Raw genomic sequence first — 27,780 nt, 5'->3', positions numbered from 1 at the left:
TAATGCAGAGGTAGAATATCCTCTGATTGAAAAAGAGCTGAGAACTATTGATGACCAGCTGAAAGAAGTGGAAGAAATACGCACAGGGCAGGCGACAACCTGCTGAGACTGCATCAAACAAGCGAAAATGGCAGTGTGTGATTTGGGGCAGAGTTTTCAGCAATCAAAGGACAATGTTGAATCAATCCAGGGAATTATGAAGGCTTGGATGGAACATGCCCTCTTTTTCAGGAAGGGTAAAAAAGAAGCTCTGTTATACCTGGATGACAAAGGAGAAAGACTTGCTAAAATATACAAAATGCTGCAAGAAGATAGCTACCAGATCCATCTTCTTGTTGAGGTAACGGCCAAGTGAGCTGTATTTTGATGTGGTGATATGGGTGTTAAATATTTGACCATTAATACTTGGTCAGTTGTATGATTTTGTTTGATTATTTGTGTAATTGCACAAACTCCGTAGAAGTTCTTTAAGACTGATGTTTGAAGACAAATAGGGAGAAGAGAGAATAATTCGGGGCAACGTTTGAAAAGAACATTAGTGCTTTTAAAAGTTGGTAGTTTGGGAATGACTGGCAAGCTGCAGTCATGATAGTGCTGCTATCTCATGTTTGTAACTCTGAGCTATGTTGTTGCTGTGATCCCTGCAGGTGAAGTAATTTCTGCAGCTGGAGAAATTGTCCTGAAACACTTTCTTGCACTAGATATATTGTTTAAAAAGTTTGATTTGAAATGTGAATATTCCTTTCTTATATGTGTAATTAAAAATATACAGCTGATAATTTAATTCACCAGTTTACTTATGAATACTAAATCAAATTATAACATATATAAATATGAACTGTTGTATTACATGACTACAAGTGATATGTCATACAGAGACTGAATCAAAGAACTTAACTTGCATTAAGGTGTGAATGCAGAAGCAGGGGTTTTTTTTGTCTCTGTGCCCCATTTTTGCTAATATTTTGAGGGACCTGCTTCTGTGTCTACTGCAACAAGTTTATGTGTCTGTTATTGACATTAATTTGAGTGTTACTATCTGCAGTACCTTTTAGTTCAGTTTCAGACCTAATTTTATTTGTATCATTGCCTTTATACTATTGATATTTATTTTAAAGGATCAGAAAAAAGGTCTCTTTAACATTTAGTTAAATATAACAAGGGTTGATACTGCAATGCAGAACAAACATGCAGAAGTATTCTTACAAAATGTGGCTATTCTGTCAAAGTTGCTGTATTTTATGATAACTTTCTGCCAACCTGTGGCCTTTTCAATGCAGGGATACCTTCACCCTTGCACTGAGCTTAGCTGGTGTAAATGTGATTCCAAGGAGGTTCAGGAGTCTCCTACACTGACCAAAGTGCGGTCCAGGAGTATACGTGATACGAGAGATATTTGAGTGTTGTCTTGTGATATACATCAATTATATAAAATAATACTGAAACAAGGAGGTGTACTGAATGAAGATACACATTAACACAACCATATATTAAAGTACTTTTCAATTGTTTTTTCTCTGCTTATTTAGGGAAATTTAAAGCCCTTCAAAACAGATTCCTCCTCAGCCTCTTGGAAGATTTATATACAGTGCATTGATGACATTGTGGCTGATGGTTTATATAACACCATAATGCATTCCTTAGACTTCTTTTTGGAGAACACAGAAGAAAGTTTGAAGCCAGCTCCACTTTTTCAAACACGAATGATCCTTAATGCCCCAGAGATTAACTTTAAACCTTCTCTAGATAAAAGAGGCTGGTGATGGCTTTTATGACCTAATAGATGAGCTCCTGGGTGATGTTTTCCAGATGTCTGCCCAGGTGAAAAGGGTAGCAGCACACCTGGGAACAGAACACTGCCAGGAACAGCCTCTCCTCTTGTGTTTGGAAATAATGAATCCAATTAATTGCAAGTTGCAAGAAGCTTATTTTTACTTGCAAACTCATTTAATAACATCCGTCTTCAAATCCTGAGCCTCATCTGTTCTCTCAGTTACACAGTTTATAGAGGCACAGTCCCATTCATTTCCAAAGGCTTACTCATGTTTTCACCCACTTCTGCAGCTGTGAGCAGCAGAATGAAGTCATCCATTTCATGCTTTACACATAGCTAGTTTAGAGTAGCTGAATATTTATCTCTTGGTTCCTGTGCTGTGAGCTTCCACCTTGGGTGCCATGTTGAAGTCTGTAAAGGTGCACGTAGTGGAAACTTAATCTCTTAGACAAGTAAGGGACTATCCACTAAACTGGTGGTCAGAATTATATATAGTCCATTAAAAGCCCAGCTTTGAATAACTTGCAAAGGATATCTATTCAGTTTGGTTTTATGTGTTCATATAATGAAAGGTAAACCCAAAATAGAAACAGCTGAGTGAATTGTAGTTTTTCTTGTTAATAGATCTCTGGGGAAAAGGGGTGGCATTCCAGTCTTTCATCTGTATGTAAATTTAACCGTTTGGTATTACTGTCTCACTGAAACAACAAAACTTTTCTTTTGATGCCTAGAATGATATGGACAACATGTTTGATCTGTCTGAAATCAGGCAGGAGATTGTGGAGAGACTGGCAAATATTACCAGCAAAGTGCTGGAGTACAGAATATCTCTTGCTAGCTATGCGTCCCTCTGGCTGGAGGACCGGTCTGAGTTTATGAAGCAATTCCTTCTCTGTGGTCATGGTTTAGCATCCACAAAGATGCCTCTTACTGATGAAGTCTTTCAACAGCCTCCCACTATTAAACTGTTTAAAGAGCAGGCAAGAAAGCAACTGGTCTTAATTGGCTGTTTAGTGGAGGTGGGGATGGGGATTGGAAGAGTATACGCATTTATTTATCTCTCTTCTGCTCTAGATTGACATCTATGAAAATCTTTATGTTCAGATAAGCAACTTTGAAGACTCAAAAATTTTTGAAACTTCGTTTAAAGTGGATACAAAGCCTTTCAAAATGAGCTTGCTAAACATTATTAAGAAATGAAGCTGGATGTTTAAGGAGTATCTCCTGAGATTTGTCATTATTAGGCAAAATGGAGTGCATGTGTGCATGTTTACATGCACTAAAGGAATTACTATAAGTTTGGGGTCTTTTTGCATGTAATGCTTCAATGATCTAGGTTTGCAGCTTTTGTTTTTATTATTATTTTCTTAGTGGTTTTTGTTTTGTTTTGTTTTCCAGGTATTGTACTTGCATATCCTGTTGGGTTAATTCTCAGTAGCAGCACTTACCACCTCTGGAAATCAGGCCCAGAAAGTCTTAAAATAATACAGTAAAACTGTATTGGTTTTATTTTATTTTTTAAATAACTATATTTACTTTGTAAAACAACTTAAGTAGTATCAGTGGGGCTTACTATATGTTTGTTCACTATAGTAAGGAATGTTTGCTCTGTGTGTCATCATACCTGTCTCTCTTTGGTAGTCTAGCTGACTTTGAAGAATTTATAAAAGTGGCAGATGCTGGACTCCAAAGAGAGGTGACCAAAGGAAATTATTGTGTGCTGGCAGAAATGATGGGCCATCTCTTGGCCGTGAAGGAGAGGCAGACAACTCCTGATGAACTCTTTGAACCTTTAAAAGAGATGGTTGCACTGTTAGAAAGCTATGGACAGAAGATGTCAAGTGAAGTTTATGTCCAGTTAGAGGTATGGTAGTAAAACTAATATTTCATGTACATATGTGTAGATAGTCCTAAAATAGCAGTATTTGATCTCAGTGATGTAAAATAATTCCATTCTCCTTGTTCTTTCTCAACTGCCAGCAATAAAACCGGGTAGCTTTTCTTATGTTCTTTAAAAGGCTCATTTTGTGTGAATGATGGAAAATCCATTCAAAAAGAGACCTGTACATTTTGTTCTGATGAGGTCCATAGTTATTTTTTGCCTTTTTTTTAAATAACGACCAAATTGTGTTCACATTCATAAGCCTCCTCCCAGAAGCAGAGCCATATAGAAACTCCAGTGAGTGTATTTCCTATGTTGCTTTGCCTGCCTTAACACAGTTACCAGTAGTTTGGGGCTCTGTGCAAATATGGATACAAAAGCTGGGATTTGATGCCTGTCAGATGATGCTGTCTTTTTCAGACATCCTCAGCCACTTGTTTCTGTATACATTCTGCCCCGCACCCATCCCAGTTATAATTATTTTGTGTGGCAAGTGAGATTTGGGGGAATTATCTGAATTAAGCAAAACTTGGTGGTAAGAATAGGTCGGAAAGCACTACAGCTGCAGTGGTTCCTATTGACACTAGAAGAAGAGTTTATTAAGCTTTAAGATCAGCATCTGTATATGACAGACCTTTACTTGGTCTGTTCTGGGACATGCACTAAACTGTAAATAATGTTAAATAGAATTGGGTAGAAGTTCAACTAATGTTTTTCATCAGATAATCTAATTAGTTAAAATGAAAATTTCTCACCAGTTTCAGTGAGTTTTCCAGTCCACAGTGGAATTTCTGTGTCAATCTGGTCCAAACCAGATTGAGAGGATGACTAGGAAAATAAAGGTAGGATTTTTGATGTGTACCTTAAACTAGTCTTCTAGTTATTCTGAAGTGACTTGGGTTCAGGCTTCTCTTTTTTGTACTTTCTTTTTTTCATCCTGATGGAATGGGTTTTTTCACATGGCTTACTGAACAGTTTTTCTAGAGATCTTTGGGAGATTTGTAGAGTGGGAAAGCTATTTCCGGGTCAGCTCTATATATTTGAAAATGTGTTAAAGCAGCAGGAGTGGAGCTCTCTGTTTTACTGTGTGGAAGATTCCCAACATATTTTTGAATGAAGTTTTATGTGATTATACCGACTTCATTAAGTTCAAGTGGTTTATGATTACTGATGATCCATAAAATTGATTCTTTTACAGTTGACAAAAATTCTAGTAAAAGCTATGATATAGAGTATAGCTTGTTGTTAAATAAATCCTCCACTGCGATTTCTTATTCATAGGCAGGTGTTGGAGTATCCTCACTTAATATACAAAATTTACTGATACATTTCTGCTGTTTGTGATATTTTTCCCTCAAGATAACGTTACCCTGTTAAATAGGAATTCCCTGAAAAACAGAATGCTATTAAGAGAGCTGTGTCGGTGCAGCATAAAGTAACTTCTCTTCAGGCATCTGAGGTTGCAGTTATTGGAAGAAAATGCACTTTACTTTGATGTATGTTGAATTCTAAGATCAGGGGTTTTATGTGTTTGGTTTTTTATAAGAACATGATCAGTGACAGGTGCTATTAGATGTCTTTCATCAGGGGAAGCAGATGGAATTCAGAGAATGATTTAAAATGGAAGCTCCCTTTGAGTTTGGTGCAGAAAATGCATATGCTCATCTCTAAAGTAATGGGGAATCTTGGAAAAACATATTTGCTTGTAAACTTTCAGTGCTAAATCTAATGATATTTTATTGTAGATATTAAAATATTTGTGGGTTGGGTGTTGTGGGGTGTGTTGTTTGGGTGGGTTTTGTGGGGTTTTTTGTTCTGTTTTTGTTTCTCTTGGTTTTTTGTTTGTTTGCTGGTTTGGTTTTTTGGGGTTGTTTTGTTTTGTTTCAAGAAGCTGGTATAATTCTAGCACCACCAAATCTGGGTTTCTCTTGTTTCTCTTCTAATGCTCATATGCTTACTGATAAAAAAAAAATCTCAGAATACTTGCTCATATTCTTTATTCATGTTCCTTCAAAAAGTCAGTATAATGTGCTCTTGAATACAATAGTCTAAAGTGGACTATTTAATGCATCTGTTAAAAAACATTGTGCAGGGATTTTGTTAACATTTATACAACGTTAATAAGTTAAGAGATCTATTATAAGAGTATAAATTAACTGTTTTCTATGCACCTTTTGTTTTTGTAGTTCAAATAGAGTCCTTCATATGCCTTTTATGTGCTTTCACAGACAACGTAAATGCAGCTTTTCAACATCTTTGCAGTAATTGCTCTCAGCTTTTCTTATGTTGAATCATATATACAGCATCTATAGATTTCACTGCCAGGTTTAGGTAAGCTCAATATACCCTATAACTGTACTTTGAGTGCTCTTTTCCTCTTCAAGGCAAATCAAGAGCTTGAGATGCTGGAAAAAGAAATGTTACTAATGCAGGAATCTGCAAAACTATTTGAAGTAGCTATTCCAGACTGCAAGCAAATGAAACAATGTTGAAAAGTGCAGTTGATCAAGACGGTTTGGGATATTAGTGTTTATATTAATGAAAGTTTTTTTTTTTAATTAATTATAAAGTTGTATAACATTGAAAATATATTCATTTAAATTTGATTCTAGAAGTGTTATATTTTTTATTTTTTTTAAAAAAAGTTTAAAATACTGAAGATTTCTATATTCCTTTTGTTTATGAAATTACAGTTGCTACATTTTAGGATACCTAGAGTAAAGATATCTCTGTCCTCAAGTTAACTAATTTCAAGATAATCCCAAAGCAAAACAACCTTGTAGTTTCATTTCAAGCTTTTTTAATACCAATAACTTGAATAATTAAAATCATTGAGTAAAAATTCAGAAAGACAGAAAATTCTACTTCAGAACTAAGGATTGTACATTAGAAGGTTAGACGCAAGAGTCTGGAAAAATCAGTGTACGTACCTGTATGGGAAATCAGCCTTGTAACTTTCTGTTTCCCTCAAGAAGTTGTTTTTCATAGGCGAGGTTAAAAAATATATGTACTAGATTTTCTTTCCCTAACTTTGTGCATAGCATTTGTATTGCCAGGAGGGGCTGCCGAGCATTTTCCCCCACATCTCCCAGGTGCACCTGTATGTTGTCAGTGGATAGAGGTGTGTGTTTAATAGTGCAAGAAAGCTACATATGTACGTATACTTATCAGATACTGAAGTATGAAACTAAATGCTTGGCTTTTGGTTTAGATTTTGAGAAGATGGATTATTTTGTGTGCTTTCTAGGTAGTGTTGGTATAGGGCTGGAAAAAAATAAGGTCCAGGAGCTATTGCTGTGTGATGGGCTTTCCCCTGCATCCATTTATCTGTTATGTAGCAGAAGCTTGTCTTTACCAAATGTTGTTGATGCTTTTATCTGTACTTTCAGAGCAGCACTGATGATTGGACTGAAACCCAGTGGACACAGATTAATGTGGAACAGATGGATGGTGCAGCTCAGAAGGTTTGCCAAGGCAGGTTCCATAGCTGTCTCTTTTTGCAATTTATCTGTCTTGGTGCCACCCGTTCCTCACTCTTCCTGCCCACTTCGATGTTTCAGTGGATTTGTTACTCATGTCCAAACTGAATGTTCTGGAACATGTTTTGTTTGGGGGGCTTTCCTTTAAAACTTCATTCTTCTGGGTGAGTTTCGAGTCCCCATGGAGGTACATAGTAAAACCATGCTGTCACTTCTCCGAATTGAGACAGTATGTGAAATAAAGAGGGTGGGGGTTTATGACAGGGCCTACCAGATGAACGTCATTATTTTTAGAGACAGGTGGAATTTGCAGAGGTTCATCTGCTTAGCTCTTAGACATAGCTCCAGAGTGTTGGGAGTTGCAGCAAAGATGCTCACTTTAAAGGGAGGGTGCTTTCTCTTCTTGAAGTATTTGCAATGTTTTGTTGACAGTTGCCCTGCAGAAGACAATTCCAATGGGTCAAGGGAAGTATGAAGCAAAAATAGCAACAAAGCCCCCCCCCCGCCCCCTGACTATTTGCAGGACACTAGAGGAATAGCTGTGGTTCATAGACAGTATAGTAGTTGAGTATGGAAGGAAGAAAGTCTTGAACCTAACGGGTATAAAGTTTCTTCTTCTTTACACATTTGTTTCATCCGGGAATAAATAAGTTTAACTGCATGCCTGGTTAGCAGTGCTTTAAGAGAAGAATCAGACTTTACAGCAGATGTCTTGGCTTAAATTGCTGCAAAATTATGGACTCCACCTAGCCAGTTCTGGTAGTGGGGGTTGTCATATTGTGATAGGGGTGGTAAAAGCAAGGAGAGAGTTGAAATAACTGCATTCTCCTTCTGTTTTTTCATCATTCACTGTGGCACATATGCCAGGTCCTGGAACAGAGAAGATGCTGATCACTGCCTGTGAGCTGATCACTTGTGTCATGTTCATCACGCTCCAGTGTGCATACGAGTCTCCCTTTCTCCTCTGAATGGTGGTTTTGAATGTATTGAATTTATGGATGTTTTTATCTGCAGTGAAATAATTAATAAGAGAATTAGACTTAAATCATCAGGGCTGTGGTAAAGTAAATGGCTCTGATCCAGCAGGAATCATACAATCCCTGTGTAAATGCAGTGTTAATACAGTTCCATTACTTTAAGTGACATACTGGAAAGTACATTTCCAGAGTCTTTGCTTTATCTGCCACATAAACCAATGACCCCGATAAAATCTTCCCTAGTCTTGAGCTAACTACAACTGTCCCACACATCTGCACATGAAACAAGAAAGGAGAGCTTTCTGACAAACTGCCTAAATTTTTCTTAAAGTTATCAACAAGGTGGCTGTTAATGGCAAGTAATTATTGCAATTATTTTAACCCTATTCCTTAGGAAAGGTGGTCTTTGGATAAAGAAGTTTGCTCCTGGGATGTATGTAGTGGCTTGGAGTTAAAGGTGAAGAATCTGATGCCGTCACTGAGAGCAATACGGGAGTTGCAAAATCCTGCAATCAGAGACAGACACTGCTACCAGGTCACGAATGTGACAGGAGTAAGTATTCAGCCAAAGAGACCCTGGTGATGGTCTTTCATACTCTGCACATAGACGCAGCAGTACTGTCAGGCATATGGTAGAGCCACTGCTGCCAACTATTCAACGTATAAGTGGAGCAGAGATTTAAGTTTCAGACAGAGGCATCTCATGGGTTGAGAAGTGAATTTGTGGTTTCTGCTCAGACAAAAGGACCCAATTCTCTGGAGGCAGACCTGGTTTGCTAAATTAGAGGGTTCTTCCATACCTGGCTGTCTCCCTGCTGAGCCTGAAAATAGCAGTAAGCTTGAAAGAGTCTGGCTGGTTTGGGACAGGGGAATACTTTGCAGTGAAAATTTCTATTAAATATTTATAAGGAAACAAAGCAATGTGGCTAGAAACTTTCCTGGCTAGCAAAAGAGAATGTTTCTTAATAGTGAAGAGAGGAGATAATGGGCAGAGGGAAATGGAAGGTAAGGAAAGGCAGGCCACCTGAAATATCAGCCTACTGGTACGTTTTTTAAGAATTAGTGTATAGGGAGATTGTTGGACCTGACAGTAGATTTAAAAAAAAAAAAAAAGGGGGGGGGGGGGGGGGGGGGGAGGGGGAAGAGACAGGGGTACCAGAATGGGGAGAGATGTATATGTTTTACCCAACTGTTGACAATACAACTGGAAAACCAAAGAAGTTTGTATGAACCAAAAAAAAAAAGTGATTTCAATTTCTCAAAAAGAATCCCAGTGGTTTTGGTTCCCAGGGTATAACATGGACCAGTTGTTAGTTTTCAAAATTTGAATAAAATTATTTTAACCACTTTGGAAAAAAAAAAAAGAAAAAGAAGTTCAATTTTCAATCACTTTTTTAAAATGAAGAAAACTGGAAGGCTGAAAGAAAAACACAGAAGAGCGTGAGCATAACACAGTGGTTCTGTTCCCATATGCCAAGCATTTTTCACATACAGTTTTTTTAAAAGGACATTTTAAAATTATTTTTAATGCAGAAAGCTCCTAAATGGGCCTAGCACAACATTTTTGTGATTTTTTTCCTAACAAAAAAAATGAAAAAAAGTTTGACTGTAGTCTTTTCAAAGCCTTGATTAAAATTTAAAAGGTTTTTTTTTTGTTGATATCTTACAAAGCAGTAACAAAATATGGCAAATACCTCTACCACCCCCAAGATTTCTAGTGTGCAAATACTGTGTCTGTAGCTTACATCAGCTTCAATGGCAGCTGTGCAAATAAACTTGGCTTTTAGTGTTATGACATACAGTATGTCACAGTACAAGAACGTGCAGACTATCACTTGACAGACTGTTTCAAAACAAAAATATACAGTAACAGCTTCAAGAAAGATTTCATCTAGGCTGATTAGGTTCAAAGTTTGGTGCAAATCTGAAAGTATATCTAGTATTTAGAGCACATATAACTTATTTCATTGTTTTTTACTTGGACTCCATTTGAATACTTTGTTATATGCTTATGTCTGATTTTTCTTATTCATATACTTATTTTGCTCTCTGCTGCCTCTTTGCTTTATAGGTCAGGCTTTTAGTAGCAGAAGATACTACCTTGACAGACCTTCTGGGACTCCAGCTTCATAAAGCAGAAGATGAAGTCCAAAGTATGGTTGACAATGCTGTGAAGGAGTTGGGTACTGAAAAGGTGCGAGATGCCCATTTTTTCCTTCTGTTTTTGCAGAATAGTATGTAACAAACTACTTGATTGAGTTTTGTTTCAAGAAATTCATGATAGAATTGAATAGTTTCATGTGACTTACCTAGGGAGAAAAATTCACAGCCTAGTGAAACTAACTTCTTGTCTGTGGTGTCATTTACCACCACTCTGAATTAAATATAATTTAATTAAAATTCTCAACTCAGAATATGAAATGTGATATGCATAGGCAGATGTTATTACTACTCTTCTTATTCCTAGATTTTGGCAGAAATCAGCCAAACGTGGGCTGCCATGGAATTTTCTTACGAAGAGCATCACAGGAACAGAGCTCCTTTATTAAAGTCAGATGAACAGCTGCTTGAAACTTTAGATAACAATCAAGTAAGGATTTAATTAATAGAAAAACTATTAGTATATTAATATTATTCCCTCCCTTGATAGACTTGGTCAGTTAAAACAATTCTCCTGAATCTTTACTGCAGACAGTTATGTTTTCTCCAGATGTTAGTCCTGGGAAATTATATGTATGCTATGTAACTATATATATTCTAAAAAAATTCCTTTCTCCACGTAGGAGTTTAAAAAAAAAAAAAAATCTAGAAGATATAAGCTTAGAAAGCTGTAATTTTTTTTAAGTCATTTAATAATATACTGTCCATTTGCTGTGTTTAAAGATGTCTTCTGTTACCATATACAATAATAAGTTACAGGAGAATTTGTTAAACTTTTATTAGCCCTAGTTCCTCTGTTTGATAAATTATTTTGATTAGTGCAGTTTTTTATGTGTTTTGTTTTTCTAGGTTCAGCTGCAAATGATTCTGAAAAGGAAATATGTGGCATATTTCACTGAACAAGTGAAAGGTTAGCAAAATAAATTAAACATAGCAGATTCTGTCATTTCCATTTGGATGGAAGTTCAAGTCACGTGGTCTCACCCAGAAATTATTTTCACTGGCTCTGAAGATATTGGAAGCCAGCTTCCAGAAGATGCAAACAGATTTGATGAAATCAACAGAGACTTGAAAGTTAGTAGAGTTAACGTTTCATGTCCATTTATAACTTGTATTTTAATTATTTAGGGTAGGTAATTTAATAGATATTATTTTTAAAAATAACAATACCATATTGACAGTTTAGTTTGAGTACTTCTTTGATAGGCTTGTTTCTAACCCACTGAATTAACATTATTACAAGAGTCTCAGACTTACTTGGGAGAATATCGGAGGTAGATTTTGCATTCTTTATTATTAAAAATCAAAGTAATTATTTGCCTTGTTTTCCTTTCACATGGACCGGCAGCTGCTGATTGACACATTGTCACAAACTGTGACTTGTGACAAAGTTCTGCAGGTCATTCCTTCACATGACTTTAATATTTTCTCTTATTTACTCTTTGTTAGCTTTTTAACCCCCGGAGTCACACAGAGATACGATACTTCTGAGTTACAGAAATCCCTTCTGCCAAACTCGGTATCATTTAGGACAATAACAGATGAAATACAAGTTAACCATCTATTATTTATTGTTGTCAAAGGTAGTTACAGCAGTTAACCTAAACATTTGAACTTACACAAAATATTGTGTCTTAATTGTTCATTCTGTCCAAGAAAGGTCACTGAACCCTCACTTAGTAAAGAGAATAACTTGTGTGTTATCAATATACCTATAATTCAATCCACATATGCCAGGGAAAGTTCTCATTATGTACACTTCTGAAAAGCTAGGATATGATAATGATTTATCGGGAGGTTCTACATTTAAAATTTCAAATAAATTTCTAGTTGTTTAAATTGCAGATTTAAACAATGTGGGCAGCAGCATGTCTAACTATATGCCAAAAAAAAAAAAAAAATCTATATTCACAACTTTGTCCAAGTTGACAACCCTGTTAAGAACAATGAAACTATTCATGGCATTCAACATGTATAAGTTTCTTCATGGTGCATGTTGAAAAAGGCATTGGGCTTGCACGCATATGCAGAATTGTTGTACAAGTTAATGCTGCTGTTATGATCTGTTATTTTTATTTTGTTACACGAGACCTGATAGTATAATCGGTGGTATTTGCTTTCCTCTGGTGCAGTTCTCTCTGTTCTTTTTACATTTCCTTCATGTTCAGTCTAAACACTGTCAAAATACATTTTTGTAGATTTTTTTTCTTTTGCTGTTTAAGAAAAAGAACCTAAAACAAGCTGATGAGGTGCCTTCTTCCAGCTCTTTTCCCCAGTGCTTTTCTTGTCCCAGTATAGTAAAAGGTATGAAGTAGAAAAAAATCTGAGGGGAATTCTATGTGTTGCAATAACTTCCTCACACTTCTGTACAGCAGTTGGTGACTGACATAGCAAATACAAAAAATGTGATGGATGCTACAAGCCAAAGGTGTATGAAAATTTTGAAGCTTTGCAGCACAGTAAAATTTCCAGCATGATTAACAATTGTTCTAAAGTGTAATTCTGGAACAGTCAGGAAATGAGAGCTGTCAGGTCACATTTGCTTTTTGTACAGGTGTGAGATGATCTGATAATATTTTTGTCATTTGTTTCTATTTGACATACTGGATTTTTACTGCTTTTTATATGATCAATTACATTTGAGGCACTGGTTCATTATTTATGGATTGCAGGACATAAAAATTGTCAAAAGTCTGAAAAATATGGTCGGTTTGGATCAAATTCTTTTTCTCCCCATCCACAACCTGGCAGCTGGGAGTCTTTCTTTCACACTTCCAGCAGGAGATAGTGGATTGTCTACAGCAAAGGTCCTCCTTCAGCCCACTTAAACGTATGCCTTCAACTTGCCACTGATGTTCACTCTTCCTACCTGTAGAGGCAGTGACGTTTGGAGTCACAGCCTGTTTCTCCTTGCAGGAAAAAGTTGTAATAGGCAGTTACAAAGAAAGAAAACAAACCCAAAACACAAACCTGTTTTTTGAGATGTCACTTCTGTTATGAGAGATACCAAGCTAATAGCTAAAGTGCATCAGTCACACATAAATAAATGTGTGGTTTTCCTCTCCAGATGATAGGCATGTAAGTGAGTATTTAGATTCTTAATACTTTTTGTGTCAGTAGCAACATGTGTGTTCATGTTTGTTATCCTTCATACATAAAATGTGTGCATCTCAAGAAAAGTGGTTATTTTTCACTCCACACACACTTTTTTAATTATTATTTATCTGCAAATAACTGCCCTGTCAAGTAAGAAATTTTGTTCTTGTCCCTTACTTGCTAAGGCTGGACTCTTTGGAAGGTTGAGGGGGAGTTTCCCCTTAGCCAAACATATCTTTTCAGGGACTTTTCTGTCACCTTTCCATTCTCTTGGGTTCCTTGGTCTGAATGATTAAAAAGAGCATGTTCCCTTTTTGGTTTCTGGAAAGGAAACATATAAGGTTTGCCACCTTATCTGTTCCTTACAGCTGTATTCATTGTTATTATTTTAAATTAGAAGTGGATTGTATTGTTCTGTTTTACTTTTTGGTCCGATTTCCTCCTTAACTGGGAGGGAATTCTTGGCTTTAGGGTGATTAAAAGCACATATCGTTAAAATCTCTGTCTTATTTTCAGACTTTCTCTTTGTGAAAAAGCTCTGGCTTTATTTTTAGAAACCAAGCACATAGTTTTTCCACGCTTCTATTTTGTTTCTTCAGCAGACTTGCTAGACGTTCGTTCAAAAGGAACACAGCCAAAACAGGTGAACCTCCTTGCATCTTATTGTACTCCATTTTGTCTACAGAAAGGCAAGTTTTCCAGCTAACTGTGTGAGGAGATAGTATTGTAGAACTGCACCTTTGTTTCTGAGTGTTAATTTACTTTACAAATACAATCACTTTGTGTAAGGAAGGTAGTAAACATTTTCCCCCCAGCTAGGGGCAAGTACAAGGTGTTCAGCAAGGAAAGCTGAAACCATCATTCTGAGGAGAAGCGTTACAAATCTTGTGCTGTCTCTTGCTGGAAATTTAGCCATGTGCAATTTGCATTTATTTGGATTTTTTGGTTTGTAGGTTTGCAGGAATTGAAAATGGAAAAAGTCAATGAGATCATCAAATCTATTCTCCTTCTAGCATGGATTGATCTAATTTCAGGCATGCTATGCATAGTGATGATAAGTAAGACTGAAAGATCTATGGTCTCTGTTAGGCTGTTACTGACTGAGCTTCTGACCATTGTACGAGGAATGGTTTTTGTAGCTATCCTTCTGTTTTCCTACCTTGAACAATAATCTGGTAGGTTTTGTGACGCTTTGAGACCAATTTATATAAAAGCACAGGGACTTTGATGTATTTCAGAAGCTTTGTACTATGTTATCTATGTGCCAGATGATACTCCTGGCCTCAGTGACTATCCAGCTGTGGCCATTAATTCTTTGAGTGCTAGTTATTGGTGTGTCTCAGGTAAAGCCTTTTTGGATGCAATGTGACATGTAACAGAAGAACTGATGCTTTCCAAGAGGATGAAGGGCATGTGAGGCTTGAACACTGAGCCTTTTCAAACATGGTGACAGAGTCTCATAGCTTCTGTATGTAACTAAGTCTCAGTGACTTGTTTCATTCACTCATTGCTCTGCACCATATATAAGAAAAGCAACTAAATAAATCTTCTGTTCTAGTTACCAGACATAGAGCATGCTGGTGTGTAGACAGTGATCTTCAAACTCCATGGTCCTTGGAGAGGTGCGTAATTACACAAGACATTTAGACCTGAATCAACAATTTGTGAAATATGCACTAGCCATAATTAATAATTTCAAGACCTCTCAGTTTTATATTGAGCTACCTTTGTCCTTCAGATTCTTCTGATGTCTGACAATAATGTAATTAACCTCAAATTTTCCCATAAAAACCTCCTGTGTAGTGATCATGCTACAGACAATCAGATAGCATTACCTTGTCAGTCTGTGCCACCAGGGAAGTACTATTCTTATTTGTTCAGTTGGCATAAGTGTTCTAATACTATGGAAAAAAATGTTTTTAATTTTTGTAATTGTCTTTAAAACTTAAGAATGAAATGTTGATCAATCACCTGGTCATTCAGTGCATCTTACTTGCTAAGATCAATTGAAGTACTATGTGCTGAAAGCATTAGAATAAGAAACACAATTGTAAGATAAGTGCAAGGACTTCATGTTTTCCAGTTAGTTGCTAAGAACTGTTAAATTTTGCTGAACCACAAAATCTTATTGTGTAGAGCAAAATTTAGGATGGTAGTCATCCCATCCACTGTAATAGAAATATGCATTAAAGTAGTGTGATTGACACAAATCTAAGGTAAATGGTTTCCTTATGTCTGGTACTTTTTGGGTGCAGGTGGCCCATTATCTTACCAAACTTTTGGACAATATTGCTGATCTTACATTTCAAGAGAATATAGAGGAATCTGTAAATACTGCCCTTGGGATGTTCAGCAGAGAAAAGGAGTATGTTCCGTTCTATGAAGGGTGTGGATGCAGTGGTCAGGTGTGTTGAGTTATGTGAAATTTCCTTTACAGATCTTGCCCTCTATGGGATATAGATTAAATAGACACTTTCAGTGGCATGAAATGCTGCTTTAAAAAAAGTAAATCTAGAAAGAAATAAAAAAAAAACCCTTACAAGTATTTTTTCCAAATTCTAAAATATTTTGTGGCCCAAAACTGTGCAATAAACTAATAATTTAACAAATTGTCTAGGTGCCCCTTGTAAGTTTTCGGGTTTTTTTTAAGAATAGAGAGCTAAGTGTTTAGGAGCAATGAAAAAAGAAAAAAAAAAAAAAGTACTAAAAGCCACAGAATCGATGAAGCCTGTGGCTGAATGTTGCATTTCTCATACTTTCTCTCTTCTTCTGCCTTTTTATTTCATCTTCCATTATACTTTCAGATCCCCTCCTCTCTTATCCTTTAGCACACACCTCTCCAGACCTCCAGCTCTCTCTTGTATCCCCTATCAGCTGAACAGGGTTTTATCTGGTTTTGAGCCTCATATTTGCTAATTGGCCAGCCAGTATGTGTGCTAACTGAGTAGTGGTAGGTCAGAAAGAACAGATCAGCAGCTTCTGAGACAATAACTTATTGTTCTCAGAACAGTGCTGAATGGATAAGCATTCACATCGCATAAAATCAATGTTACATGTGGTTCTAATGATTGATTGTCTCAGCAGGGAGGCCCTAGACTGAATGGACAAATATATGCAGCTTGCCTCTTAGAGACAGTTTCTCCAAGATCAGCTCCGTTTGAGTGCATAGAGACATAGGAAAGACTGTATTGTCTGTGTTTACTCTGTGTCTGTGACCAGAAAAAATTCAGACTTTCATATCTGGAGCTCTAAGACAGTATGCCTGTGTTCAAGTCAAGTGGATATGTAAAACAAAACAATGTCTGCTATCTCAGTAATTGGGAAGGGCTCCGGTGAGCTAAACCCTACTGAAGAGACAGTGGGAGAGAGAAAATGGAACAAAAAACCCCCCACTCTCATTTCAAATTTGCAAAGAATGTTGATGTAAAGAAAATCCTTTATAAAGATTGAGATAAGCTTCCTATACTGGTAGTATAAAATGTACCATTTATGTTACGTGCATAAATGTATGCATGTTTGGGGAGGAGGTTCTTCAAAAGGTAGAGTCTTGGTGGCAACACCGTGAGGAAACACTACACAAAACAGTGCACCTCTACATCATGGAGGCAATACTGGCCTATGAAGAGAAGCAGAGAGAACAGTGGGGTTTTGACTATGCAGCCCAGGTTGCACTTACTGGTTCACAAATCTGGTGGGTTTCAGATGTTGAAATGGCATTCAGTAGGCTGGAAGAGGGCTTGGCATCAGCCCTGAAGGATTGCCACAAGAAGCAAGTGTGAACATCATCTTTTTGTTTAATGCAGTGAAAAAATAAGTACAGTGTGAAAATGGTCTCTTAAGAAGAGAGGAGTGGCATATCTAGTAATTTCAGTCCTGTAGTAAATAAACTGCTGTTAACACCTACAGAAAAAAGAAATGCACCTTTTGCTTCCATTTCTGTTATCTCATGGGCATTGTTATCATGTCTCAATTACTGCGGTTTCTGTAGGATTATTCTGAACTGAGATGAAAGGTAAAAGCAAAGATACTGCTGAACATCAACCATGCTGGTGTGACAGGAACCGAGTATGCAACCAGTACGTATACAAATACTAAACACGTGTGTGTGTAAAGAAGTCAAAACTGTTGGTTTTATTTGTGTCAAACCAAACAGTTTACTTATAATATTATTAGTTTTAGTCCCACTTCAGAAGGGTACCTTCTGCAGTTTGATTTTTTTGTTTTGCCCTTGTTTACCTCCAGCTTATTTTGAATGTTTTTGTCCTGGTGCAAGTATTTCTTCTCTCTGTGAAAATTTTAAGTAGTTTTGGTTTTCTTTTCCAACCTAGAAAATCTGCCAAAGGGAATTTGAAATATGAAAGAGACTTTTAAGGGGGAGGAAATCTGATAGAGATGTCTAAAATTATTCCTGTAATAGAGAAGGTGGATAAAGATTAATCTTTCTTTGCTGTTTCTCGTAATACAAGAGCTAATAGGCACTACCTGAAGCTATTAGGTAGCAGACTTTAAACAAAAGAAATACTTTCACACAGTGTACAGTTTAAAATATGGAATCTTTGGCTACAGAATGACAGAACTATATGAAAAGGTCAAGTGAAGGGTCAGCCAAATTTCAGTCATGGCTGTTAAATATAATGATAAAATAGGTAGTGTAGTTTTGGGAGTTTGGCTTTGTTGTCTTGGTTCTTTTTTGTTTAGTAAATTCTGGCTGCTGTGTCTGTGGCAAATTATGGCATATGTTCCCAGGATATCCTTCTCCTGCACTTGTTTTTTATGTTCCCTTTGTTTTTTTTTTAAATCAATCTCTGCTAGTTTCTGTGAAAGGCAGAGACAGATCCACGATGAACCTCTATGTGATCCAGGCAGGCAATGTTTCTGTGGTCACTTTGCAAGTAGAGCAGCGAGCACTGTCTCATGCAGTGGCTGCTTCCTGGGCCTGTGGTGGGGACTTTGGAATGGTTCTGCTGTAAAAAGAGTGGACTAGGAAAGATCTTCTGAACCTCTCTGCAGATGGTAGCTCACTGCCATAAAGAAGTGGAGCTTTGGGTGTGTTTAAAGGAAGATGCCAGAAATATTTCAGGATGCTAGACAATTTCATTCACAATGTTGCTATTGATATCTCCTTTATGATATGACAGAAAAAATAGGGAGCCCTGTGAAATTACCTTCTGGTTTTATTTTTGTAAGCATTTTCAAAATCTGTTAGGGCTTTAGACTGTGATCCTCAAACAATTTGCTTGCACAGAGTTACCTTCTGAGCCTTTAACTGTGTCTCAGTAAAAACAACACCAATAGGTGTTTCTGTATTATTTTTATATAATATACAAAAAGTGTAGCATTTAAGGTCTCACTAATTCACTGTCCTTTTTAAACCAGAATTTTAAAATGTGTACAAGCACGGTTCTGTCTCACACCAGCTAGCAAATAAGTTATATCTTTCTAATAAGGTTACATTTGCCTCCTTAGAATTACATGCAGTAGCTGTGTATGTTTTTCTTGCCTATTAATATGAAACCTGAAAAATTCCATCGGGTCTTTCACTATGTAACTCTGTATAATCATTCATATCATATTTTGTGATCTTCCTTTCATTGCTTTGCCTATTTTTAAAACATCACTGATCTTGCCTAAAGTCTATTTTCAAACAGTTTGCCAGTAAATGTTCTCATGCAATTAGTACAATTTTTGCGGAGTCTGATGCATATCTCTGTGGAGATTGTAACCACAAAATTTAAAATTCAGCTTCATGCACATCTTCTTACCCATCCATTCCTCCTACCCAGCCTAGCTGACCATCTTCAGTATTTGTGCTCATTGGGATTGTCATTGTTTTGGAGGTGGTTCAAATGTCTGTTTAAACCAGGGTTTCTTCATCTCATGTTTAATATCAGCAAATTTGTACCTACAAGCCAGGTTTTGTGGTGATTGATTTAATGATGTAGGCAGAACTAATGTCTTGTAGCAGTAATGGTAGATGGTACTGGGATCCATCTGGTCTCAGAGAGTTACCTAAATCTTCTAAGGTCACTCAGCTAAATGCTTTTATTACCATGCTGCTTGAAGAACTTTTTTCGGGTGATCGGCAGAAAATCACAATGACCATTTGCACCATAGATGTTCATGCTAGAGATGTTGTAGCAAGCCTTGTAGCTCAGAAAGTATGTATTTGGATCGGCTATATTTTATAAGCGCAGTTTTAGTGGTTTTGACAGGAATTGGTAGTACTTAAGCCAAGTTTGGGTCTGGATCTGCATGTGGGCACCAGGATGGTGGAGGTGGAGTAGGTATAATCATGAAGACAGCCTGTCTCAGACCTGTGTACTGTGCCTGCATTTTTACAGCCTACTGCCTTCTGAATTCAAAATTTCCCTGAATAAAAGTCAGGTGTCAACTTTTAGCCTACTTCTGGGAACCATTCAAACTGTCAGTAGGTTTTCTGTGAGCAGCAAGATATTTCCTTTAAATTTCAGATCGCAAAACTGAGTGCAGACACTCCTTGGGCGATTTGAGTGGGTTTTGCAAATGTCTTTGGTTATTCTGCTTTTAGTTACTCCATCTTCAGTTGTTCATGGTGTGTTTTGCTCTCCTTTTAGGGGGACACATGTGCATCTCTAGAGCAAGGCACTCCTCTGGTGACTCTTCATAAGTGCATGCAATTACAATTTGAGCGTTAAGTTAAACCAAGGTGCTTGCCCTATGTTTAACTTTGTTCAGGTAGAACTAAGGTGGCTGACCCATGCTGCTGGTTTGAATGCACGAAACGTTTCACTGGATGGGGATTGAAATAGGAAAGAATTCTCATTTTCTTTCTGACCTCCTGAGCCTCAGAAATAAAATGGGTTTCTAAGATGGCATTAAGACAAGAAGAAACAAAGTTTGAGGAGTAAAATGAAATTCCTTCTGGTCAAAGCAATGTCTGCTCCCATGCACAGACTGCATTGTTTGTAAGGAAAGGTCTTGGCTTAATAAGTGGCAATGTGTTCTGATGTAATAGCTCTATTAAAAAGATCTTATATTACACTTGCATCTGTATAAAAGCACAAATGCCTCAAGGTGCATCTAATCCTTTATAATTGGTTGTAGTAGTTATTCATAAATGGCTAGGAATGATGTGTGACACCTACTGATGACAGCTGTAGCTTTGTGATGGGTCTCATTTCTTTCATCTGAAGAGCTCCTATGTGGCATAATGGCTCTGCAATGGCTTTTTAGGTGACCAGTTCGTGAGCTTTTGCTTGGCTGTCACAGCTACACCATAGATGAGATGACGCCCAGAAACACGGTTTTGCCAACATTTGCGATGCTCAGTTTCAGTACTTTTATGAGTACTTGGGAAATACCCCTCGGCTAGTTATTACACCTTTGACTGACAGGTAATGACTGTTACTAACAACAGTGTCTGCTTTACCCGTTTCACTGAATAAAAAGTTAAATATTTCTTAGAAGTTCAGTGTTCTTTCATACCTCATATGTATTTTATAAGGTTATTAAGACACAATATCTTTGAGCATGTGTGTGCATGTAGGTGTGCATACTTAAGTAATAGTATGATTTTAATGTCCATTACTTTTAAAATAACTGAAATATTTCTCACATAACTTAATGTATATATTTAATGTCTAGTCTGAAGAAGAATATGAGTGGATTTATACCAAGGTTAATCAGGCATTTTCAGCAAAAGAATATTTGTGTGTGTGTGTGTTTAAAGTCCAAACCAGTACTTTTTTTTTCACACCGTATACAATGAAGCTTTTTTTCTGGACATGTTTTGGCTCCAGAATGGAATTTCTTGTCAAAATTTGTGATCTGGAAAGATGGATCCAGCAATCCTGGCTGGCTTAGTGCTTATGACCCTCAGGTGGGGGACAATTCTGGGGCTCAAGTCTTTGAAATAGGCAAAGCGGCAACTACAGCCTCCTGTTTCCTGTCCTGTGTGACCACTGATAGGATATTCCTTCCTGCTAAAAAATGTTGATGTGGTTGGTTTTCATATCTAAAATAAGCATTTTCCAAGTAGTGCCACATCATGACTTTACATGAACATGAAAGAGGTACATTTGTGGTTTAGGACATTAAATTGCAATGAGAAAGTGGACTCAGAATAAATCACCCATGAAACAAGGTGTGGGGAAAAAAACCCCAAACAACCAAACCTCCCAACACTGTAGATGTTCCTTGCAATGCTATCGCTTTCCTTATGTTAAGGTGTTACATTACTCTAATCCAGTCTCTCCACCTAACAAGGAGCAGTGTTCCTGCAGGACCAGCCAGCACAGGTAAGACAGAGACCACCAAAGATCTAGGCTGTGCCCTTGCTATGATGGTGTATGTCTTCAGCTGTTCTGAGCAGATGGATTACAAGGTGAGATGTTCTGCTAAGCAGTACAGAAATTGTTGTTTAGTTTCTTTTTCATATGAAGTACATTGGAAATTGTTGCTTTCAAGAAAAAGATGTTAAATCTTTCACTTTTGATTTTAGTCTATAGGGATTATCTATAAAGATTTGGTCCAGACAGGACCTTGGGGATGCTTTGATGAATTCAATCACATCTTGGTAGAAGTTCTGTCAGTCGTGGCAGTACAAATAAAGACTATTCATATTGCAATTAGGAACAAGAAAAACAACTCAGTGTTTTAGCAGTGCTTCTTGATTGTCCTTTGCCATCTATAAATACTGAACCAGTAAAATCTTTTTCCAGAGTTCCTCCGAAACCCTTTGTGAATGTGGTGAGGGAGTAGATGGTAACATTAAATCACCCATGTAATATAATATACTACCTTAAAATAACTTTCTCTTCAAAATGTAGCAACAAATGTGAGTGAACTCCTGGCTGTACAGGAATCCAATTAAAGCTCTGCTGTTGAAGCTCTGGTCCTGTTCAAGTCACGCCATGTGAAATCATTGCATTGTATGGGTGAGAAGTTTGGTGGGGTTCAACCTTGCAAGAAGTCTCAGGATTTCCAGTGTTTCCTGGTGGTTTTGAGGCCAGCCTTGTGTTTCCAGTGTACCATGTTCTCCCTTCTCTGCTTGCTTTACTCGATGCTGCCTCCTGGCCTTCTCAAACCCACCACTCCCTATCAATGTCTTTTATTCTACATGCTTTAAAAATTAATTCCTCCTATAGACATGCTTCAGCCATATGCACTCTTTGTTGCTCTAACAGTCCAGTCTTTTCCTTCCAAATTCAGTGCTGGCCAGAGGAGCCAGAGATTACTAAAAGCTGGTGCCTACCAGGGAAATATCTGTTTGCTCAGCTCTAATAAACTTTCCTAGACATTTGCTTTTGGCCATTGTGCGAGACTGGATCCAAGCCCAGATGCACCTTTGTCACCTGACCCATGATGGCTGGCTTTGTATGATGCAGTTGTTGACATCTAATCCAACTGTAAAAATTTTTGTGTTATCTTATAACAGATTTTTATTCCTTGGTGAAAACATTACCCTGAAGTCATCAGTTGGAACACTTATTACCATAAACCCAGGATATGCAGGTGGGACAGAACTACCTGAAAACTTCAAAGCACTGTTCAGGCAAGTATGCTATAGTGTATTTTTATGGTATACGAGTGTATCAAGTTTACATTTAGAGTATATATGTTGCCTAATGTTACTAGCCTTGATCTGCAATGAAATGCAATTTGTTTGCTTCAGAATTTATGTGGAAAAAAAAAAAAATCAGTATTCAAGCTATGCGTGTCTGTACACCACAATGACAAAGGAAATTAAATGTATATCTTGCCTTTTAAAAATCTACATATAATTTTAAAGGTACCTGTGAACACACTGTACCTAAATATGTGCAAGAACGTTCGTTGTTTTGTGGTAAATGGGAATCCTCACAGCTGGCTTTGCCTAGTAAAATAGCCATTTGAATAAGTGTCTAACTATCACATTCTTCCATGGGTGTTGGCATGCATGCGTTCATAGATGTTTCATAACTACCAGCTGAAGATGAAGCTGCATGCTCTTACCTAGTAAGATATTGAATATGTGATTGTTGAGAAGCTGTGAAGTGTAGCTCACAGAAAAAAGTTTGTATGCTTTTGGACACTGTAGGACAGCCCGGTAACTTTTTCTTGAAGCACATATTTATACTTTATATCTTAACACTAACATTCAAGGAAGAAAGTTTTGAATTTAAAAGATCTGACTATATTTTGCATGCTGCGCTCGGTGAGTTGTATTGAAATGGTGCTTCTGAGAGGGAATTAATTCCACAAGCAGTTGCTCCAGCACGATGGGCAGTAAAATGATGCCAATTTATCCCGACAAAGTGTTGGAGCTGCGCTTTGAACTATGTGGTAATGGTCTTTGACTTAAATGGTACAGGACTTGCTTAAGAAAGAGTTGGCACTTTAAATCCTTGTTCTTGCATTAACACTTTTCAGTGATTTAATCAAGACTTGAGAAAAAAATTATTCTGTGATTTCATTTCTCAACATATTGAAGTTCAATGGGGCAAGTTGCAAGGCATTGACAGGCTGTCTGGGAGGCACAAGTATAGATGGTGCTATCTGGGATCTGCTTCTCTTACCAGTAAATCCCTTTGATTTTTAAAACATAGAAACTTAGGGCAGAACCGGGCATCGCTGTTGCTTCTGTGAGCTAGTTGAAACACAGGTACTACTTTCTTCTGTATTAAAAGGTACATCAAGATTTTGGCGTACTTCATTATTTCTGCTCTAGCCATGGAATTCCTGACACCATACTCCTTCATGCTTTCACTGCAGAAAGATACAAAATCTGCTAAAGTTGGAAAGCAGTTTGCTCGGGCACATCTCATCCTCTTGCCAACTAAACATCCTGCTTCAGATGGCAGGACTGGGCGGCACTGCAATTAGCTTTCTTGTTCTTTGAGCCTAAATTACAATCATTTGTAACAAGCAGTAAGTAACATCTGTTTACAAGGAGGAGGTCAGGATTTGAATTCATGTGCCTCTGCAAAGACTGTTGCTGAATAAGACCCTATAGTTGGGTCTTAGCAAACATTGGAGGGAGACCCTGAGAGATGCATCCTACTTCCCCATAAGTGTTTTTTAAATATTTCACAACTTAGCTGTTGCTTTACCAAGCCTTCTCATTAATTGCCATCTAAGGACTCTTCAAGGCAAAGCAGGATTGGTGCGCACCGAGGGACCAATGTTGGGCAGCCGCTCGATTCAGAACCTCTCAGAAGGGAGGGGACAGGGCGACGGGGATCCCATCCACCCTGTCTGTGCGGTGTGGCTGCCACCTTTTCTGCATTCGGACAGAGTCGGCTGCCTTGGCAGCCATGTCTTCTGCAGTCAGCTAGATGTGGTATTTGACAAGAGAGCAGGAGGGATGCCTCCCTGTTGTTACCGAGTTTTTCACCTCTCAGTGGACTACCAGAGGATGGAAAATGCATGTGATTTGTCTCTGTTGTTCATTTATTGTTTTTCTTCCTTCTTTACTTTTTCATTCGGGAAGAAAAGAGTAAGGGATATGAAATTATATTAATTAAAAATATCCCTACTGAAAGATAAAGTCAAATTATTGCTTTATTTGATGTGCTTTCTATTATGGTTTTCTTTGGTTTTGTTTTTTGGTTTGTTGGGGTTTTTTAATTTTCAAAATGTACTTGCTACATAGAGCTTGAAGTGTTACCTTTACTTGGTTGTCACATAAAATGAAAAGCCTTTGGAATTAAAGTATGAACTGCTGCATTTGGGACTCGGGAATTCAGCCCTGTAGCTGATGTCTGTAATAGCTCTTATCCATTGTATAATGCACAGAAAAGGTGGGAGGTAAGTGGTAAAGCATTAACTCCATGTATTTGCCACCTAATGAAATCTCACAAGGGAGAGAAGATATATTGAATACTACTACTCTGATGTTTCTTGTGCAAGCAGTTATTCTATTTGCAAGAAGGGTATTGGTTATGGTAGGTAGAAGAGCATATAATTTTTTATAATTGACAGCAATGCATATAGCAGCCCTTGCTTGGTCTTATGAAGAAATGCTTCTTAAAAAACAGTTTACTTACTTAAAAATTGTTTAACAGAGGGGTGCTTACTCTTTTTCTAGACTATATGTTATTGATTTCTGTCAGAAATATACTGCTGGACTAAACCACTGGTCTTAATTTTGTCGTATTTAAATATGAATGGTGAACAAAAGAAATCTTTGTATTTGTCAGTAGTAAGAAAAGTGCTCTGAGGGACAAATTTGCCTCTTTGTAGCTGACCCGAACACAAAATTCAAGATCTCTTCTCTGCTACTATGTAACTTAAGCAGTGATTTTTAATGAGGAAATTGTTTAGCCTTTGCATTATTGCTTTGTATTACTTTAAGTGGAGATTTCTCATTTATATCATTAAAATGGCCGTGGTTTTGTTCTAAATTTTGGACTAAAGGTTACATTTAAAAAAGAAACAAACAGTGAAACCTCCAAAGGCAACCATGACTTCATATAAAAGCATTAAAGCCCTCAAAAAATTGAAGTCCTTTTAAAAATGATGGCATTTTTAGCAATGGCAGGGTGTTGCACTTGACCTCCAGACCCTGTAGAGCTGCTGGCAGTGTCCTCCAGTCGTTGGTGGCAAGTGATGCTGCTGCACACTGTGCCTGCTCTAAATTTTGGTAGTACCTGTCTCGCAAGCCCTGCGTTTCTCAGCTGCCTCCTTTGCGTACAGCAATGTTACTACATGCTAACAATCAACAGTGCCTAATTAGCTCCTTTTACTTTGAAGTAAGGTCCTTTTTAGCTTGGACTGACACTCTTAATTGTGACTCTCTTGAGCTCTGTTTTTAAAAATGTTTGCACACATCAATCATTCGATTTGAGTCGCTTATTCTTACCATGTTTAAATACTAATTTGTGTATTTGGATTATGGGGTTTGTTTTTTTCCTTAGACCCTGTGCCATAGTTGTCCCTGACATTGAAGTGATCTCAAAAATTACGTTGGTTGCTGAAGGGTTTATTTATGCATGTCTGTTAGCCAGGAAGTTTATTACCTTGTATACTCTCTGCAGGGAGCTGCTTTCTAAACAGGTGAGGGTCTCTTTGGGCTTCTGGGTTTGGTACGTGTTGATTAACACATACTCCATACCGGTGTGGCTGGACATTGTATAATAATAGGGGGGTTTATGTATATACTCTTATCTTTTATTTTGAAGGCACTTTAAATCACATGTCCGTCCTTATTAAATTGTCAGATATGAATTTAGAAAAAAGTGCCCTTTCCTCTGATCTTGGGACATTTGTAATGCGTTCATTTTGCATTAAATATTTGTATATCACTGCTTCATACCTGGGATGACTGAACTACGTTGCACTGTCATGCAATACCTATATTAGAAATGTAACTCTCTTTTGGAGAAAAGAAAAACCTTATAGCAGAGTAGGAATTATTCTGAAAAACAAATAACATTCTGCTTGAATGAATGCTTCTTTAAACTTTCCCCAGTAAACACAGTGGAGGACTGTTTGAAAAATGGAAATAAAGCATTGCTAAATAATTTAATTATTATACTAGAAAGAATTCATATTCAGAATAATTATCTTAAAAATCTACAACTTGTAAAACTTGGAAGGTTTATCGTTTCTTCCCTGTATGTATGCTGTTTACTCATTTCCAACTGTGTAATTTTTCACAAGACATTCTTAATATTCAGTTTTGTTAGTAGAATAAGAACTTGGAGAACCCTTCAACCTCAAGCCATAAACTTTAGCAAGCAGGGCCATTATGAAAGCAAAAGCAACTTCATTTTCATGCCTGCATAATTTCAAAATTATCTCTAAATATCCCAAAGTTCTCCTGACACATTCTTGCAATGTTTCTAGAGATAATGAATTTGAATGTTGAATATCTTAAGACAGCAATATTGCCTGCTTTACTAGAACAGGGATTCCTCAACTCTAGCGAGTACTTTGTCCTGGAGTAATTTTCTGAATTCAGAAAAATGACTTGTACAACTGTTTCCCATTTTAATATTAATAATAATATTAATAATGCTTGAATCAAAACCTGGAATGTTGTTGTTCATTTATTATTTTTATCTTATTTGTTTTACTTTTAATGGAAATGGGAGAAATCAAATCTCTTTGACTAAAATTCTGGGCTGCTGCAGAAAACATACAGCAGTTCAGAGAGCTCTGAAAATATTGGTCCAGTGTTGGGTCTTTTAGGGCTCTCAATATACCTTTGGGGGCACTAGGATCCTAGCCTATGAAAACTGCTTCAGAACAGGGTTGTCAGGGCTTTCATTGCATATGCCATGAGGAAGTGACTTCTGGTCCTGCCATGCCATGGCAAATAGCTTGGATGTCTTAAAGTCCTTGTACACCGGACAATCCACACAGCAGGCTGCTGTAAAGATGCATAGCTTGCTCTTTTACAACCCATCATTCAGCAAACCAACAAAAAATTGGGGGGGGGGGGGGGGGGCT

General features: G+C 37.3%; 1 protein-coding gene across 1 annotated transcript in view; it reads left to right on the top strand.

Annotated features, from left to right (window-relative positions):
• Positions 1-27,780, top strand: part of DNAH11 (dynein, axonemal, heavy chain 11) — a 159,472-nt gene that overhangs the window by 20,949 nt on the left and 110,743 nt on the right. The window contains 26 exon segments of the mRNA XM_010577660.1: positions 3-340; positions 1,530-1,748; positions 1,750-1,861; positions 2,504-2,754; positions 2,849-3,018; positions 3,416-3,638; positions 5,038-5,137; positions 5,230-5,319; positions 6,030-6,182; positions 6,534-6,549; positions 7,048-7,105; positions 7,107-7,130; positions 8,507-8,665; positions 10,184-10,306; positions 10,580-10,702; positions 11,122-11,346; positions 12,645-12,700; positions 13,852-14,011; positions 15,624-15,773; positions 16,908-17,141; positions 19,392-19,526; positions 20,581-20,741; positions 21,574-21,730; positions 21,848-21,999; positions 22,784-22,900; positions 26,244-26,382. Coding sequence (XP_010575962.1) covers positions 3-340; positions 1,530-1,748; positions 1,750-1,861; positions 2,504-2,754; positions 2,849-3,018; positions 3,416-3,638; positions 5,038-5,137; positions 5,230-5,319; positions 6,030-6,182; positions 6,534-6,549; positions 7,048-7,105; positions 7,107-7,130; positions 8,507-8,665; positions 10,184-10,306; positions 10,580-10,702; positions 11,122-11,346; positions 12,645-12,700; positions 13,852-14,011; positions 15,624-15,773; positions 16,908-17,141; positions 19,392-19,526; positions 20,581-20,741; positions 21,574-21,730; positions 21,848-21,999; positions 22,784-22,900; positions 26,244-26,382 — 3,845 coding nt within the window.

This window comes from Haliaeetus leucocephalus, unplaced genomic scaffold (genome assembly GCF_000737465.1).
Source record: "Haliaeetus leucocephalus isolate CR32 unplaced genomic scaffold, Haliaeetus_leucocephalus-4.0 Scaffold566, whole genome shotgun sequence".
NCBI lineage: Eukaryota > Metazoa > Chordata > Aves > Accipitriformes > Accipitridae > Haliaeetus > Haliaeetus leucocephalus.
This window is presented reverse-complemented; position numbering and strand designations above follow the sequence as displayed.